The 19,693-nt window shown below is 40.6% G+C and overlaps 1 protein-coding gene across 3 annotated transcripts in view; it reads right to left on the minus strand.

The window, feature by feature from the left end:
- Positions 1 to 8,695: 8,695 nt before the first annotated feature.
- ABCA6 (ATP binding cassette subfamily A member 6) overlaps positions 8,696 to 19,693 on the minus strand; it is a 64,385-nt gene continuing 53,387 nt past the window's right edge. For all 3 annotated transcript variants that reach the window (XM_046675977.1, XM_046675979.1, XM_046675978.1), the window contains 11 exons: positions 19,233 to 19,353; positions 18,497 to 18,614; positions 17,303 to 17,394; positions 16,874 to 17,052; positions 16,362 to 16,437; positions 16,189 to 16,283; positions 13,481 to 13,600; positions 13,140 to 13,280; positions 12,577 to 12,656; positions 10,687 to 10,742; positions 8,696 to 10,558 (listed from right to left, as the gene is read on the minus strand). In XM_046675977.1, the coding sequence (XP_046531933.1) occupies positions 10,457 to 10,558; positions 10,687 to 10,742; positions 12,577 to 12,656; positions 13,140 to 13,280; positions 13,481 to 13,600; positions 16,189 to 16,283; positions 16,362 to 16,437; positions 16,874 to 17,052; positions 17,303 to 17,394; positions 18,497 to 18,614; positions 19,233 to 19,353 (1,180 nt within the window). In that variant the 3' untranslated portion in view covers positions 8,696 to 10,456. The remainder of the gene's footprint in view (positions 10,559 to 10,686; positions 10,743 to 12,576; positions 12,657 to 13,139; positions 13,281 to 13,480; positions 13,601 to 16,188; positions 16,284 to 16,361; positions 16,438 to 16,873; positions 17,053 to 17,302; positions 17,395 to 18,496; positions 18,615 to 19,232; positions 19,354 to 19,693) is intronic.

The following is a 19,693-nucleotide window of genomic DNA, read 5'->3' on the forward strand; positions in this document are numbered from 1 at the left end:
AACTCTTCCCATTCCAGCAGTGTGCCCTATTAGCCAGATGACCACCCTCAAAAGAAGGGGACCCCAGATGAAGGGAAAGAAAGTTTTCAGTGGTGCACCCCTGAGGCAACTTACCCTACTCCAGCCATGAGCCTGTTGACCTTCTAGAAGTAGCCATTTCTCTTTCCACTATAGGAAGCATTGGAGACAGCTGGCAGTGGAGGGAAACCAACAGGACCCACCCCCAAGGCAAAGAGAGCCTCAGCAGCTGCTAGGGACTTTCCCAAGAATTTCCCCCGAAGTTGGCTGGCTGCAGGCAGACTTATAGATCCCATCGTCATTGCCAATTTCTGTTACTACGCAAAGGGCATGATCTGCTCACCAAAAGACAAAAGCCAATCCATCAGGAGGCAAGATGGTGGCAAAGAAAGGGCATTTTATTAAGTGATGAGCTAGCAAATTGGAAGATGGTGGACTAGCATCCTAAAAATCATCTTAAGGGGATCACAGAGTCTTGAAGCAGCTATATGGGCCAGTGGGTTATGGGGGAGACAGTTAGGAATGTTGACCTTCTGGTGTTGGAGACCAGTAGCTGCCAGATCTTTCAGTTGTCCCAGATATCAACACAGAATCTCTCTTCAAGGGTCATCACATTCCTACGGAACTCAAAAGAACAAAGTTATTGTCTTATCACAGCTGGGAGGTACCTACCCAAGCAAGGGCCATAAAATCTACAGAGTATGTATGTCTCCTGGAGCATGCATATCCAGCTGAGTTAGTTAATTAGAGATCACTCAAAGTTACAATATGGTTTCTTTTCTACAATATGGCTTCCATATGTCAACCTTGTGTTGAGCCGATATCATCTTTGCCTCTACTTTTGTCCACATACCATCTTGAAACTGGAAAGCAATCCATTTTCACACCACATATAAACAATCTTTCTGGCACACAATTTTTATTATGTCACTCCCTTTGCTACCTTCACAGTGTCCTGGTTTTGTAGCAAAAGCACAAGACTTTTTATTATCTGGTCCCTGCTTCTCTCCAGTCTTCCCTTGCCTTAACCCTTCCTCTAACTCCAGTCATATTTAGACATGATCATTGTTTTTTTAAATGAATGTAAAGCATTCTCATTCACCTCTATTGGCTCTTCTGGAATCAATCCCTTGTGATATTATAACTTATAATAAGAAATATATATTTGGTCTTCAACCTAGCTCCTGGCATAGAGTTCCTAAAACATTTGGAATTTCCTGTGATAAAAGCAATAACGGTGGCCTTTGTTATGTTAATGAAGCGACGTTTGGAAAATCCTTAGTTAACCTAAGGATAGAGGGTGGTTGCCAGGGAAAGAAACCATGTGATTAGAGGGTTAGCACAGGAGAGAGGGGATGAAGGTTGAATCAGTTGCCAATGGTCAGTGACTTAATCAATCATGACTATGTGATGAAGCCTCTGTAAAAACTCAAAACACAGGTTTTGGAGAGCTTCTGGGTTGGGGAACATGGGGAGATCTGGGTAGAGTAACTCAACTACAAAGGGCATAGAAGCTCTGCATCCTTTCCCCATGCCTTGCCCCATGCATCTCTTTCATCTGGCTATTCCTGAATTATATCCTTTTTTAATAAATTGGTAATCTGGTAAGTGAAATGTTTCTCTGAGTTCTGTGAACCACTTTAGCAAGTTAATCGATCCGAGAAGGGGGTTGTGGGAACATCTGATTTATAGCTGGTTGGTCAGAAGTACAGGTAACAACCTGGACTTGAGACTAGAGTCTGAAGGAGGGAGCAGTCTTGTAGGACTAAATCCTTAACCTGTGGAATCTGATGCTATCTCTGGGTAGATAGTTTGAGAACTGAGTTGAATTAGGACACTCGGCTGGTATCCTGAGCATTTCTTGGTGGTGTAGCGAACTGGCCCCCTCCCCCCATTGGAATTGGTACCAGAACCTGTTTACCCCTTCTCTCAAACGGGCCTTCTCATATTGGCTACGTATATCTGCCTAATTCTCACTGTTTTTCAGGTCTCAGGCCTTACCTCTCCTCTCACAGGAGCCTTCCTGGCCCTCTTCCCATCTGGGTTAGATGCCTCTTCCAGGTGCTCCCTAGCACACCGTGGTTACTGTTGTTACAGTATGTACGCCTCCATATTTTAAACTAATCATGCTCATCTCACTTCCACCATAGATTGTACACATCTGAAGGGTCCTGCAGAATCTTTATCACTGTGCACATCACAGAGCCTGGGACATGAAAGTTGCTCAATACATATACTTTGAGTTTTAAATGTATAATGTTGGATATGAGATGGGGAAGCAAAAAGAAAAGCATCATTTATTTTTTCTAGAAGGCTGGTTATAAAAGAAAGGTCATTGGTTGGATGCTAGCCAAAATGAGTTGTTTTGGTCAAAGGTAGGGTTTTTAAAAGATGGTATTTAGAAGGGAAGGAAAAAGGAAAACGCTGAAAAAACAGGAAAAATAAAGTAACAGATGGAACATTGCTTTTTGGAAGGAGAGTGGGGATAAGAAGGGATTGGATCAGAACCAAGATGAGAGGACAGACTTGAAAAGGAGAAGAGAGAGTTCCTTTGTCACAGGAAAAAAAGGAGGTGAAAGTGAGAACCGAAAGAATTTTTAAATATGACAAGATGAAGGAAAGATTTCACCCCTGAGGGTTAAGATATTTTTCTGTAAAGTGGGAAGCAGACTCTAAGAACAGACCAACAGATGTGCTTGGCAGCTGAGGACAGTGTTAGCAGTCTGGAAATAGCTGTGAGGAGAACGGAAGATGTTTACCATAGACATGTTAGGAGCTCTCAAAGCATGTTGAAAGCCCTGCTGGGGTCGGCAGGACTCCTTAAAACTACAGAAAAACTTGTGAAGTTTGCCTTTGATGAATAAATGCAAAGCAATGAGGAAAGTTAATATATTGAGGTATAAGAGGAAGCCATTTGGTTTAAAACTAATTTGCCTTGATCTTGTTTTTCCAGAATGGCCTGATGTGGCCTGTCAAGCATGCCTTGCACATCTGTTTTAAATATTTACAATATCCTAAAGCAAAGAATGCCGCCTTTAAAGATAGGGATGTTGCCTCCCTCCCAGATCAGCGTTTGTTTAAAGATAGGCATTTCTTCCCAGAAACTAAGAGTCACACTGACCTGCTGTGTATATCTTGTGACCACTGACCTGCTGTGCTGGCAAAACATCTCGTGAATGTAGTAAAAAGAGATATTCTTGTCATATTTGATGTATGTTCCTTGTTCCAAAATCGTTTCTAACCATGCTGTGCACTTACCAGAGTGCTGCCTTCCCTGGTGAAGGTCATTCTCCTGGGCCGTGTAGCCCGCAGATTGGCTCATATAATAAACTCACCCCAATTTTGATTTATAGATTGATTATTGATTATTTGTGTTGACACCTCTGAAGTGATGTTTAAAATAATGTATTTTCAAAAGCCACTTATCATTGACTAAAATCTTTGGTATATCAATAAAGGTGTCAATAAAGGCTTTTTATAATTCAGTCATGGCACGCTTCTGTTGGGATCACTCAAATACAGCTTTCCTTTGGGTAGTCATAAGTATAGGGGCTGGCAATATTCCCAGATGTGGATAAGCTTTTCCCCCCAAACCCAAATAAACTAACCAAACACTGGGCTTCCTGGTTAGTCCTAGCGGTGGGTAACGAAAGCAGTTTAATTTTGGCCACTTGTGGAGTATTCCAGGTAGCTCCTGCCTAGGTTATTCCTAAGAATTTTACCATTAGGGTAGGTCCTTGGACCTTTGCTGAATTTGTTAACGAGCCTCAGTTGGTTGTGTGAGTTATTGCATTCAAATCAGTCCTAGCCTGCTCTTCAGTTCCCAACATTATCATGCGTCATCAATGCGGTGTACTATTACACTGGGGACCAAGTCCACATCCCTCCTGATCAAATTCTGACAGTAAGCTGGTGAGTTGTGATAGCCCCATGGCAACACAGTAAATGTCAGTCAGGATCCTTCCCATGTGAAAGTGAACTGCGGTTGGCTCCTCTCCAAGACTGAGACAGAGGAGAAAGCATTTGAGAAAAAAGTCACTGAGTGCCAGTCTCCTTTAGACTGTTATGTTTTTTTTGTATAGTCCAAACCATGGTCAGAACTGCTGAGGCTATGAGCAGCACCATCTTATTAAGCCTCAATAGTCTACTGTTAGTCCCCACGAGCTGCAAGCCTTTTACACAGGCCACACAGGACTATTGTACAGAGAATTCATCAGTGCCAGCGCTCCAGCTTCTAACATGTCATTAAAGTGGTGATCTCTTTTTGCCCACCAGGTATTCCATATTGTTTTAAGTTAACCACCTGCGTGGGTTCAGGCAGAACTAGTGGTTTCCATTTAGTGTGTCCAATTAAGACTGGCCTGAAGGAGGACTTTCATGCCTCTCTTCTCAATACTAGGTAGGGGAAGCAATCTCTGGACCGACATAATGTCTATCCTAATAATAAATTCAGGCACAGGAGACTCGATTTCCTCATATAAAGTTTGTTCAAAAATCCCAATTTTCATCTAAACTTTCACCTCAATCCTGTTAACCTTTGCATCTCCATTTCCGCCTGATCTAAATTTAGCCGCCATTAAAACATCACCAACAGTTTTCAAATCACAGTGTTTTGGGCTCCTGTGTCAAGGAGTCCCGGAAAAGTCTCTCCCTTCCTACCCCAACCTGGCCATTTTATCCACACATGTGCTTATGGCCTTGGGTCTCTGCCAGGTTGAGCCACAAGACCCTGGCCTCTCCTTCAGTATTTACCTTGATCAATCTGCTTAACCAAAACCCTAGGTGGTTCTGAGTGGGGTTTCTCATTGCAATTTTGTCCTTTGGCTTTTCAAATTCCTCCAAACTGGGGTAAATAGAGTGGACTTGTTTGGGGCCTTCTAATGTTGGGGGACCAGCAGGGAGTCCCATTGGTCCACCCAACCTTCAATAGTGCTGCATCAACACTATTGTTTCAACACCATTAATGTCTGCCACATCCATCTCATTTCTCAATAACCATCTAAATAGTTTCTTGTATCAATTCCAATAGGAAGATTCCCCACACCCATAAGAAATTTCTCAGATACCAGCTGGATGCCCTACAATTGAACTCAATTCTGACACCGTCTACCCAGAGATAGTATCAGGTCCCACAGGTGGAGGGCTTAGTCCCACAAGATTGGCTGCCCACAACCCACAGTTCAAATGCCAATGGCAAGCCCAGGTTGTTACCTGTACTTTCTACCGATTGGCTATAAATCAGACATCCTGCAACCCTTTCCTCAGGTTTGATTAATTTGCTAGAGTGGCTCACAGAACTCGGAGAAACGTTTTACTTACTAGATTACTGGTTTATTATAAAAGGATATAACTCAGGAATGCTATGGAAGAGATGCATAGGGCAAGGTATGGGGAAAGGGGCGTGGAGCTTCATGCTCTCTCTGAATACACTACTCTCCTTGCATCTCCACGTGTTCACCAACCCAGAAGCTCTCTAAACCCTGTCCTTTTTTGGTTTTTATGGAGGCTTTATTACATAGGCATGATTGATTAAATCATTGGCCATTGGTGATCCATTCAACCTCCAGGACCTTTCCCCTCCCTGGATAGTTCCAACTCTCTAATGACATGTTTAGTTCTCCTGGCAACTAGCTCCTTTCCTTAGATGGGTCCAAAAGGCATGTCATTAACTTAATAGGAGACACCTTTGCTGATCTCATATCTCTTACAAAATTCCAAGGGTTTTAGGAGCTCTGTGCCAGACATGAGGATGAAGACCACATATATATGTATACGTCTTATTATAAATTACAATGTCACCCCATCTAAAGATTTCTGCCTTGCTGAGACCAGTCCCTTGACTCTCCTTTCTGTCTCTCCCATTTTCTTTTTTAATTACTTTGGTGACCTCGTGTAGGGTCGTGCTTGCCCAGCAGTAGCCTACATGCCCTATAGCAGCCATGTGTCCTTCTGGCCCCCTTCTGGGTGTGCCACCAACCATCTGGTATTGTAACAATCCAGGAAGAACATCACATCTTGGAGGAACACAGAGCCCTTCTACATGAGCTACTGGTCTTGGAATGCTGGTCATGGAAGGACGGTCCCTTTTGGCAAGCATGTAGGCTTTGTTCCCCTGCCATTATAAGCAACCCCCTCTGTATTCACGGTAGTGAGTGCAGGTGCACAACTCTGTCCAGTCGGCTACTCCTGGACACTCCTTGTATTTAGGTCCCAATAAACCTTTATGTCTCATACACTGTCTCCGGGTCTTTTCTTCGGTCTCTCTGCTACCTATCCCACACTGCTTGCACAGCTGGGCACGCAGTCAGACACCTTGGTATCAGTAAGATCCATGGAGGGAAGCTGAGACAGCAAACTGATAAAACTTCTGACTGTTGTTTGATTTTGCAAGAGCAACGTCACATGGGGTGCCCTTCTAAAAGGGGTCCCCTTAATCACAGCATTTACTGTAAACTGGTAATGGGCATATTCAGCGGGTGAATATCCCAGTCCTGGTAAAGCCAATCCCACATGGCTTGCACGTGAAGCAGATCAGCTGCTTCATCTGAAGTGTTCTGCTAGGCATTTACAGGGGGAATTGGGCAGTCCCCCATCTCAGGATAAACACCCTTTATAGTGGCTTTTATCCAGTCCACCAGGCTGACCTTCCCTCAGGAACAATCTTCTGCATGTCTGGATCACTTATAGCCATCTGTAATTGGTCAATAGTGAACTGTGGGCCCTGTATTAACCCAAACACGCTCTTCCATCTATAACATTCGAAACGAAAGACATAGCCCCAAATTAGTTACTCTCACATTCCATTTTAGTAAAGGTTCCTCAGGAAGCTCATGATACCCATCCACAAAATGAGGCAACTCCCGCACACTGTATCCCCTGGTTTCAGTAGTTTCTTGGTTTATCTGCCACCACACTGACTACATTTTTGGTGACCAGAGGCCTTCAAGATTCTTTCTTGGCATGATTTTTCCCTTTGTGGGCAGCTTTGAGTTTCATGGCCAAATCTCAGACTGACTCAAATCTGAGCTTGGTCCGGCATCAAGTGTGCACTCAGCACTTTACCTCATTCTGTTATTACAGATAACAATAACGAAGGGACTGTATGTTTAGAATGTTTCTTAGTATTTTGTGTTTTCTTACGTATCCAATTAGTCAGCTCCTCAGGAGTTGGGTCTTCTCTCATCTCTAATTCCACTGGTACCCTTTACCTTTCGCAACTGATAAAAGCACAGCTGCAGTTTACCCCATGGGTGACTAACAAGCCATCCAGGCAGCAAAGGCTCCTCATCCCCTGCCTTTCCCTTCTTTCTTCCCAAACCATGTTTCCATGAGCCTGAGCCGTTCAGGCAAATCCCACTTCACTGACACTACATGTCTAGGAAAAACACATTATGTTTTCCTTTGCTCTCACATTTCACTTTTGGCCACTAAATGTGTGGGGTTTTTCCCCATACTGACCAATTCTCCAACACCAGCTGGGTGTCCTACAATTCAATATAGTTCTGACACTATCTATCTGGAGTTAGTGTCAGATTCCACAAGTTAAGGACTCAGTCCCACAAAACTGCTCCCACTTTAGACAGCAATCACAAGTCCCAGGTTGTCACCTGTACTTCTGACCAACTGGCTGTAAATCGGGGTTCCCATGACTCCCTCCTTGGGCTCAACAATTTGCTAGGACATCTCACAGAACTCAGGATAACATTTACTTATGTTAGCTGGTTTATTATATGATAAAGGATATGAAAGGATTCGGATGAATAGCCAGATGAAGAGATACATACATAGGGTGAGCCCTGGAAGGGTCCTGAACACAGGAGCTTTGGTCCCTGTGGGATTGGGATGCACCACCCTCCTGGAACATGGATGTGTTTGCCAATCTGGAAGCTCTCTAGTATTTTGGGGATTTTTATGGATGCTTCATCAGGTGTAATCAGTTATTAATTCCATTTCCAACCCTTCTCTCATCTCCAGAGAATGGGAGGTGGGGCTGAAAGTACCAAGCTTCTAATCATGGCTTGGTCTTTCTGGTGACCAGCTGTGATCCAGGAGCCCACCAGAGTCATCTCATTAGAACAGAAAATGCTCCTATCACCCAAGAAATCCCAAGAGTTTTAGGAGCTCTGTGTCAGGAAACAGGCTCAAAGGCCAAATATTAGGAGGAACCAAGGGCAGAGACCAAAATATATCTCATTCTTTTATACAAGCGAATACAGAGAATTGCAGCCAAGATCAGCTGATCTGGAGCAGGAGCCACTAGAGGCACAAATTGGTAGGAAAAAAACACTTAAATGGTAATTATGATGAATTGCTGGAGGCTGAGTGTGGACTAGGAAAGAGTGACACACTTCTGGGGCCAATATTATTAGGGGGGTGGCAGAAGCAGGTGAGTGAGTGTAACTGGAGCAGGGCAAAGGCTATAACCCTGGAAGGAAGGATATGTCTACTGCTTGAGATCTGGAACTAAAATGAGGGAGGAAGGGAGGAAATCCTCTAACCTCACTCTTCTTCCACCCTCCCATCTCCTGTTGCTATTTCCTATTGGATTGGTCAAACCCAACCGGAAGCCAACCATCAATGAAGGAAATTAGGGATACAGTGTCCAGTGGCCAGCCTCCTCTGGAAGGAATATGTTAGGAAAATAGAGAACAAAATCAGCACAAGATATGTCTTCCTTTTTAAAAAATCTTTTCCTTTGTTTTATTCTCATCTCCATCTCTTTTCATACCCATTTATTTGCTCTTAAACACAATCCTAATAAATACCCAAGTTAATAGCTTCAAAAGCAACTATATTATTATGGTTCTAGCAAACTATGTCCAGTTTGATATTTTAAAATATTCATACCACATCTGATATTGATTATTCAGTACTTTGTAAACATATTTCTATAACACTTAAGAAAATTTATAATTTATGTAAGGACACAAGCAAAGATTTCATCATATTGTTAGGTGAAATGGTTATATGTATGTTGTGACGTTATACATTTGAGCAAGACAAGAGAATTTATTGCTTGAGGTCTAGAAATAATTTAAATTCAACTCTCACTGTAATATGGATTTACTTTTATAGAACACTAAAGGCTCCTGAGTAAACAGTAAACTATAGGTGATTCATCGTAGGTTTGGAAATATAATACTCCAGATATAATTATGATATATGTAAAATATACAGAAACAATATTCAATTGTATAAAAAGCCTGTAAAATGGATAAGAGAAAGATTAAAGCACAAGAATAAATGAACAAAGAATACAAATAATTAACACAAAATAAAATGCAAATATAAAGCTTCAATCTCACCATAAGTTAAAAAGTAAATTAAAACAATTTCAATGTTACATCAGCAAATATGCATATATACTTAATTAGGAAATTATATGTACTATAATGACTCCAACTATGTAAAAAATGCACTAAGGAATAAAGGAAATAGTTGATTTTTTTTGGTGTGGAGAAATTGTGGCGATTCTTTTATACCATTTTATTCAATTTCTATATTTTTCTCCATTATACAATTTTCTTCAATGAGCCTAAAAAATTTTCTTTTAAGTTATATAACACATCTCCAAAAAAACAGCAGCAAGAATACTGCTTGGTCTTCAAAAAATTTTCCAGTGATATTCAAAATAAAATGACTATTGTTTAAGGAAAAAAATAAAATAATCTGTAAAGCTGACAGATTTGTTTTTTAATTGAGGAATACAAAAGACACGCACACGTGTATTTATATATGCACACATGTGCCTACACATATATAAGAGAGACGTGATCATAAAATAGTAGTAAATACACAGAAAACCATCAGCACCCCCCATAATAATAAAAACTCAATATAATGTATTCAAATTGTAAAAGTCTGAACCAATGCTGCTATGACTCCCATTGTTTTCAATGGGTATATTTGAACTGCTCTTCCAATGTACATGTTTGTTCATTTGTGAGTTCAAGGGACTCCAACCCTGAGAATTTTAAAACAATTTCTGAACAGGTTTCAGAGGAACACTCTTGGATTGTGCTTATGTATTAAAACAAGCTCATAAACCCAGTGTATCACATACTGGCATGCAACAATCACACAGCTTCTGGCTGTTAAATACATCCCTCACATATTTCAGCAAGGGAACTTTTTAGTAAATATCCTATTTCTAAGTCATACTTTAAAAAATTCCAAGTTCGTGGTATTATTTCCACAACACCCAGTGCCTGGCTCTTCAGGTATCTTAAGTGATATTTTGTATTGCCTTTATCACAGATTTTCTATCACCCCTAAATTTGAGGGGAGGAATAATTTCCAAATTTATCCATTCATTAACTAAATACACAAGATATACCTAATATTGATGTTGTTGATTTTTAAAATTATACATACTGCTAATTATTATATACAACAGAAGCTTATGTGACATCAACAAAGACTTGTTAGGCTTGAGGTTTTAAGGGTCTTCTGAATGAGAGAGGAGTTTCCATCTCATGCTTGTATCAACTTCTTCAGCAAAATTTCCCAGCTCCTGCTCCTTAGACAGCTCCAGGAAGGCCTAAATAGGAGACAAAGAAGAAGGAAAAGAATTACCAAGTTGTGGATTGTCTTCCAAATACACAAGAAAAATGCAGTTACTTTCAGGTGAAATTCAGTGATCAAACAAAACCACAAAGGTTGACCCACCTTTTCCAGTGTGCACTGAGAGAGGCTGTATTCTTCCAGGTTAAAGTTATATTTCACTGAAAAAAAAAAAAAGACAAGTAGTAGAGTCTTATAATTTATTACCAAGAATTTTTTCAAAAGCATACAAAATAAAAATGCAAATCATTGATATAGGAATATAGAGCTGAATCAGCAAATGTTTGGTGAAAGAATGAAATCATGACAAGTCACAGAATTAATATGTGTATATTAAATCAATCTTGATATTAGAATTTTCTTATATTGCATTTTGATAATATGTGTTTTCTTACTTAGTATATGCATCCTGGGGAGATGCGTAAGTTCCCTGAGGAACTGCATAATTGATTGATACATGTATTCTTACACGTGAGGAAGAATTCAATCCCATTCCATTCCCGTTAAAAGGACCCACTCCTTCCGTGTGGGTGTGCTTCAGCCGGTTCATCTCCCGGACCAGCTCTCTGCTGGGCTTCCCCACAGGAACTCTGCATGACACTAGTCACCAGACTCATATGGTCACAAGTCCACAGTTCACCATTTATACGTTGAGTGTCTTCCATGTATGAGCCACCCTTAGGTGCCACAGATAGAGCAATAAAGAAAACAGACAGAAACAAAACCCCTGCCTCCGTGTATTTGATGTGAGGAATATGGACATCAAATAAATAAGCACTTAAATATATAATAAAGTAAATATTGATAGTTATTATGGAGAAACAATAAATCAGGTAAAGGAAATAGGAAGTGCTGGCACTCTTTTGTACCGGATAGTCAGGGAGGACCACAGCAATAAAGCAATAATTGAGCAGAAACCCGAAAGAAGTGAGGAAGCTGACCAGCTATTTAGGAAGCAGAATTCCAGGAAGGATTAGCAAGTGCAGAGTCCTGAGGTGGAGTATGCATGTCTGCAACATTTAGGAAGAGCTAGGAAGTCAGAGTGTCTGGAGGAGGAGGAGTGAACCAGAGAATTATATTTATATTTATATTTATATTTATATTTATATTATATTATAATTATATCCATTATTTATATAATGAGCCAGCACTGTTCTAGGCTCTTCACAAATGAACTCATTTAATCGTCCTAAGCACCCTGCCATGTAGGCGCTGATGTTATCCCTCATTTTAGAGGTGAGCCATCTAGACGTGCAGGGATTGCCTAGCTTTACTCAATGTCTCCTAGCATGTCAGCAGCCGTGCTGGGATGGGATCCCACAGAGCCTGTGCTAGTTTGAGCTCTTTACTACCATGCTGTGTTGAGAAACTACACAAGATGGCCTGCTGTTGAGAATGACCCACTTAAAAGTGGGAAAAAGATGACAAAGAGAGGGAATGGACAATTTCAAGTGGCAAGAGGAGTTATGCACAATGCAGGGGACACACAGCTAGAGACACGGACAGTTCATCATCGTTAACAGGAAGGCAGAACACAGCACAGGTGCAGGGAGGATTTCTGTTGCCTTTATTTTGTCAGTGAAACATAAAGCAAGGGAATCAACTGAGGGAGAAAAGCAGCAAGGAGAAGGCCATGTAAGAGGAGGAGTGAGGAAAGAAGTTAGGACATTTGGTGTGAATGGATTGTGCGCATGTGAGCAAAGCAGGTTGGACTAAGGGGCTTTCTGAGGTTAATGTCCTGAATTCACAGTAGAACCAGTCAAGCACGATTGTGTGTTTTCCTGCAGCTATGGTCTCTGCGCTGGAGATTAACCACTTCATTAGAGTTGGACTCTCCGAAGTTGGGGTTAAATCCCCCCATTATCTACCATTAAAATTCTTAAAATCATCCCCTACTGGGCCTATTTTCAAACCACACAATTATCTCCCATTAAATTATTATCCAAGTCTGAACTGATTCTTCAAAAGCTTTGTTTAAAAAATGGTCATTCTTACCTGCCTCTAATTTGTGAAAAGCCTGAGACAGAGGGTGGACATCCGCCACGGGCAGTTTATAGACCACGAAGGAGGAAAATCTGGGAACGGGAAAATGTCATATTTGACCTTGAGTTTTAAGGGGAAAAAATGACCATCAAAATAAATATTGATATTATCAGCAATTTTCTTTTTAAAATAAAAGTAATGCAATTTTTTTTTAATGCATGGCTTACGTATGAAATAAGTAATTTATCAGTGGACAAATCTTAGAATGGCTTTGGTTGCCAGCTGTTGGAGACAGCTCTAGAAGTGATCCAGCATAGTTACAGTTATGCTCACTTTATGCCAACTGTGTTCTCGTTGAACACAGAATGAACATAGGGTGTCCCCAAGCCTCCCTGGGGGGCCACAGCTTCCTGGGTAGCTCCCAAATCTCTTATAATCTAAAAGACTCAACAAAACAGTTTTTGAAGTCCCTAACTTGATTATAAAGTCAAATAACCCTGAAGTTCTCACAGAGCAGAAAAGGAACCCTGAGGGTAAAGCCAACAGAATTCTTCATAACCAAAAGCTCCTTTCACCTTTCCTTCTGCACAGCCTGTGGGAAAAGCTTCAGAATTTCAACGTGCACCAAAGTCACTTGAGAACTTTCCTTTACTTTTAGTTCTAGAATGTAATCCTTGCCAAATTTGCTTTTCAGGTGTTGGATGGATCCGACGCATCTATGGGCAAGAAGGAAAACATGTTGGGAAAAAATATTACTCCTTAAATTTTGTTATGTTGTTCTTAAATTTCAAATGTAAGGGAAAGGACGTCACTAAGGGAGCTGAAACGAAGAATTCCAGGTGCTCATAGCGATTTTTCCCTTTTAATAGGGAATCTCATTTTGGGGGCCAAGTGCAGGCTCTGGAAAGACACTTACCTGAGTCTTCCCGACACCATGATGGCAACGCGGTCACAGATGGCCTCAGCCTCAGCCAGGTAATGGGTGCTCAGGAGGGCCCCTCTCTCTGTGTTTTTAATGGCTTTCTGGATTGTTTGCCTGAAGTAAGCCAAAACATTAACACCATTAAAAGAAAGGAGGTAGGAAAAAAAGAAAGAGGGGAAATTTTATAGAAAAAAATACAGTTTGTGAATCATATTTAGATACTAATTCAAAAAAAAAAGCCCCAGGAAATGTGAATACTAACTAGATTTTTGATAACATAAAGAAAACTTCTATAAATTTTTAGGTGTGTTAATGGTGTTCTGGTTAAGTTAAAAAAGAAAGGGAAGACTTCATATCCTTTGGAGATTCTAACAAATACTTATAAATAAAGCATATGCTACCTAGTATTTGCTTCAAAATAATTGGAGAGTGGGGAAAGGAAGTGGGTGGAGGTATAAAAAGATTGGCCCTATGTGGACATCTGTTGAAACTAGGTGATGGGTATAAAGGGTTCATAAATGACTTTCTTCACATTTGTGCAAAATCTCCATAGCAAAATTCTTTTAAAAGGTTGGGAAGGAGGTCAGCACCATGGCTGAGTGGTTAAGTTCATGCACGCCACTTCAGCAGCCCAGGGGTTGCCAGTTCGGATCCTGGGCATGGACCTAGCATGGCTCATCAAGCCATGCTGTGGGGGCATCCCACATAGAAGAACTAGAATGACCTACAACTAGGATACAACTATGTACTGGGGCTTTGGGGGGAAAAAGAAGAGGAAGAGTGGCAACAGATGTGAGTTCAGGGCCAATCTCCCTAAAACGAAAAAAAGACATACTTTAAAAAAAAAAGTTGGGAAAATATTGGACAGTCACAAATATAAAACTGGATTGGTGCCGGGAGCCGTGGCTACATCATTTGATCGGCTGTTTGACAGGGTCCAGCCGATTAACGCCGAGGGGTGCAGGGTCGCCCCTTGGTGAAGAACAACCGGCCGGCCCCTCACATAGTTCTGAAACCTGTGCTGCTTCTAATTGCCCTTCATTCCTTTTCCTTTCTTAACCTCCAGTTTTCACTTCTTTGGGTGGCTGCTTGGGAGGCACTACCTCCCGGGAAAATTAGATATCGTAAGAGAATGTGACCACCTGCAGGTAACTTTCAAGATATTTTTCAGTTAATTAACGGAGGAGCACACAGTCCCATGTGAGACAATCAGAAAGGAATCCTGCCCAGATAAGATGTCGAGTTAGGTTTACGGCCTCCATCTGGTTAATGTTTCCTTCTCCGTCCAGTTCTTTGTCTAAATATATATATATGCATCATCCTTCTAAGTTTGCTGGCTAAGTGGATGATCAAGAAGTATCTATATATTATTCTTGACCCTCTGCTTTCTGTTAAAATGTTATAGAGGTTTTCTCCTAAAAGCAATAAATAATAAATAATTGATGAGTAGAAGGGCCGAGGGGTGCAGGGATGCCCCTCGGTGAAGAATGGCCGGCCGACACCCCTGATATTCTCTGAATTATATGCATGCTTTCTATCAAGGTTATGTCTATACTTATTTCTGTGTTTTATTCTTGAAGATATATAGTTTAGCTTAGCTTTTCAGCCCTTTACTTTACTAACAAAATGATATTTTCTCCGGCAGTGTGCTTAAGGGACTGTTAGCTCTGCAATCTAAAAGACAAAGGAATGCTTTCACCCCCTAAAGGGCGCGAAAATGTAAAGATGTTTAACTGCCCGCTGAGAATGCAGATAGCCCTAGGGATAAGACACCCTGGAGTCGCCTTTTGTTCCCATTAACCATCTACATTAATGGCTTAAATGATTGAGGGAGGCAGGGATGGCTCCCCCAGGATGTAAACAGACGGAATGCTGTCCTGTCCGGAGGCCTGGACCTTCTCTCTTTGATTTAACTTTACCACGAATCACAGCAGATGTCTAGGTACCTATCTCTTTTAGCTTAGAGACAACAAACACTAGTTAATTGTGGAGAAGACTACCATTAACCTTATGCTCTATAGAATAGAATGCTAATAAATATTCTTGTGCTCGTTTTTTACTTCCTTATCTCTCCAAGAATATTTGTAGAGCTATTTCTGTACTAATCCTGAAAAATATAAATACGACACCTGTGCACAGTGAAGTTGGACTTGCTAATACCAACCCAAGTATCAAGTCCCCTTTATTTTCCGCTCATTGCGCCGACGCCGTCCATCCCTCAGGTACCTGGACTCAGCCGGGGCGGGACTCCGGCAGATTGGAGAATTTTATTAACCCAAATGGAAACTCAGAGATGTGAAAGTCAAAAGAATTTAAAAACTAAGAAAAACTGGATGAACAAATTTGACAGATTAGGTGAAAGGAGGAAAAGGGGAAAATAGGGAATTTAAGTCAGTAAGTTACTAGTTTCTAAGGAAACTGTTATAGACATCGCAATAAAAAAGACAAAATTAAAATACACTCCAAATTATAAGAAGTAAAACTCTAGTAAAATACCTAGAGGTTTGTTTTTTAATGTGAATACCACATGAATATGATGCAACATTAGAGAATCTATTTGTTAAATATTTGGTTTTTTTAATAATATGGATTATCTCCACTAAATTAAGAACCAGTGGTTTTGGTTTTCCAAGATCAGTTTAAAAATGCAAGTTTTACATAAGATTTGTACTTCTGGCTCTGAGGGTTATAATAATTCTCACCACATTTGCTGCTGTCCTGTTGGATCCATGCCTGTAGACGGTTCATCCAGAAGCAAGATAGGTGAATCTCCCAGGATGCTCAGCACAAAACACAACTGAAATGCAGAGAAACACCCCTGGTTGCTGCCACCATCACAGAATACCATCAGAATAACATCACATACCACACACACCTTTCTAGTGGCTCCTGCTGTTAATTCCCGCACTAGAACATTCAGCTGGTCATGCAGTTTGAAAGTATCCACCAATCTGATGGAAAACAGGATGAGAATATCAGATCAAGAGAGAACTTGGGGAAAATGTAATCACATGGAAGAGTAACAGCATCGGAGGGAAGCTTGGCACTGTTATTCTCAAAACTCTAATGATCAAAAGGAGAAGCAGTGTGTTTTGAAATATGAAAGATTTTTTTATCTCATAAAAAGTTTTTAAGAATAACTGGAATTCTGAATTTGGAACTGAAATGGATGATTACTCATTCACTTAACATCGTCAATTATTTTTTTAACGATCCCTCAATCAGGGATGCAGGAAACAGCTCCTGTCCCCCATCCCTGCTCTACCACTGACACTCTGAACAGGTGGAGACATCATTTCTACTCTCCATGCTTTGTTAGTGAGTTCACCATCAAGGGTACAGCCTCCCTGCCTCTTGACACAAAGGAGTCACGTGACCTCTCTGTACCGTGAAATGGCAGCGGAAGCGTCTCCTTTTCTCAGCCCTTTCACTGCGGCGAACACCTCCAGATGCTCCTTCACCGTCAGGTTGGGCCACAGCACGTTCTCCTGAGGGCAGTACCCCAGGAACTTGAGCGTGTCATCTCCTTGATGATCCCAGTCTGAACTACTTCCTTTCAATTCCACCTAAGAAAGTAAACCGGTTATAGAAACACCTGTAGCCTTTTCTCCAATCACGCACTTGAGAAACTGACACACAGCTGATAAATGCCTAAATTTTTTGAGCATCAAAGAAATATTACAGAAATTACTTCATATATTTATTGTAAAAACTATTTAAACTATTAATATAAAAGTATAGTCTTACAAAGACATAACCCATATTTATCACGAAATCCTATTTCAAGAGTGGAAATATTTTTTCATTTCTCAGTACCTTTCCAGCCGTTGGCGTCATGACTCCAGATATCATTTTAATAGATGAACTTTTACCAGCTCCATTGGGTCCTAGCAATCCCAAAATTTCGCCTGAAAAAGGAAGCCTGACTATCAATATTGGAATATTAACATAAACCTGTTTCTTCAATAACCTTCTCAGATAGGTGTACCCCTTAGTACCATTTGAAATTTATAACATATATGTAATCCATGTCACCAAAATATGAACTTTAGCTCCTATAATTATTTAATATTAGTGAAAAGTTTATGGATTTGATGTCAATATATCTGCCTCTTTTTTTCTGGATTACGTTTCCAGTTAAAAATGTGCCCAGATTGTTTTTGCTAGTAGACAGCTCGTGCTGAGTACACACATAAATGATACCTAAACTTGGGGAGTCAAGGACATTTTCTCTATCCCGAATTCCACCACCTGTGTCCAAGTCATCACCCTCTTTCGTCTGAACTAATACAAAAGCCTCTTAACTTGTCTGCCACACAAATTCATGAAAAAAACAATGCCCAACGTGTAATTTTTTCAAAATATACATTAAATCGTGACAAAAAGCCTGCTAAAACCTTCCGGTGGCATTCCACTAATTTCGTATAAAATCTGGACTCTCGGCTGTATTTGGTCCTGCTCACCTCTTTGACTTCATCCCTGCCGTCTGCAGATACATACACTGGCCTCTTTTGTGTCTCAACCACTCCAAAGGTGTCCCCATATCTGGGTCCCTACCCTCGCTGTCTCCTCTGCCTGGGGTGATCTTGTCTCTTCATGCTCACATAGCTGCCACCTTCTCATCACCCAGATCTTGGCTTAAATGTCACTGCTCAGGAAAGGCCTTCCCCTACTCCAAGTGAACGGAACTCTAAGTCACTCACGTCATTTCACATATTTGAATGCCCTACATAGAACTTGCCTATGTGATAGCTGACACTTTTCTTCATAAGTTGTTTTTCGTTAATTGACCCCTCTTAGGATGTAGAATCCATGAGGACAAGATGTCGCCTATTTCTTTCATAATTATATTTCCAGAGCCTAAAACAGTCCCTGGCACACTCAACAAATATACATATATGTTGAATGAATGAATGAATGCTTCAGCAAGTACAACAGTGCTCACAGCATAGATGTTCAGTCACTATTTTTAAAAATAACGATGAATGAAAAAGAAGGATTCTTCCAAACCTTTTTTAACACAGAAGGAGATATTTCTTGCTGCTATTTTCTTCTTCCTCTTTGTAAAGCAATTTTTCTTCTGGCCTGCATATTCTTTGTGTAGACAGCTGGCAATTATGACTGGTTTCTGGAATAGAGGAAGTGTGATTTTCCTCTTAAACTTCAGAGACTTTATGGTGCTATGGTCTCCCTACTGGAACCTTCCCTGTCCTATGTCATAAAGAAAACTATATTTTGAGTTGAGGATAATCCATATCGCTTGTTTTAAATGTAACATGCATTCACTGATGTTGATAATATTTCTCTCTTCTAAATGGACTGAGAAAACCGTATGGTTTCATGGAAGGCGGTCATTGCCTTCCCAGAAGAGATATGTCTAACCTCATGGAAACATCACAACATCTAAGTCAAATAACCCTTAGAATCTTAATCTCTACTTAGGATTTTAGAACAAATCTCGCATAAATTCCTCAACTCATGAAATATTTAGTTTTGAAATTATAGCTCTACTTATCAAAGTCCATTTTTCTCAAAAAAAAAAGAATAAAACCATTAGATTTTGTGTTCTTCTTTGAGCTTCCACAACACTTCAAAGAAATGCCTGCATATTTAAGATTATGAAAATGCCGAATTACGAAAATGCACCAAACTCCAAACTTTCAAAATGAAAACCAGCATGTCAACCTCTATGCCTGGCAGTGCTTGACTATTTCCATTAAATCCACTTTGTCACTTGCTTTTCTACCTCCTCTGAGTTTGAAGTAGTCAGGGCGGTCGCTGTTCTTATTCTTTCTGCTTGAACATCTTCGTCTTCATCTACGGATTCTTCTGGATTTGGTGGAGTGTTTCTACTTTGGGGGGAAATTCTGTAGAGAAAATGAAACGTGACATGAGGTTTTCTAGTTGTCAAAAATGCCTCAACTATCAGCTTCCCTGTGGTTTTACCATTGGCCTTTCTTTCAACAAACTGGTGAGGATGATGGCTGTGCGAATACTGCTTCTGCTTTTGCCACCAACTTCCATCTGGGTAGCTAGAATCCTTTTCTCAGTGGTGTTGTCATACTTTCAGTTAGCATCTTTGACACTTTCAAATCGGTCAGCAAGTACTGCTGCTTCTTTAAAAATCAGGTCACCTACATTTTCTCTGTTCCCTCCGAGCCCATCTTAACCATATCCGACATTCACCTCAATCTCCTTCCCTGTTGA

Source organism: Equus quagga, chromosome 11 (genome assembly GCF_021613505.1).
Source record: "Equus quagga isolate Etosha38 chromosome 11, UCLA_HA_Equagga_1.0, whole genome shotgun sequence".
Taxonomy (NCBI): domain Eukaryota; kingdom Metazoa; phylum Chordata; class Mammalia; order Perissodactyla; family Equidae; genus Equus; species Equus quagga.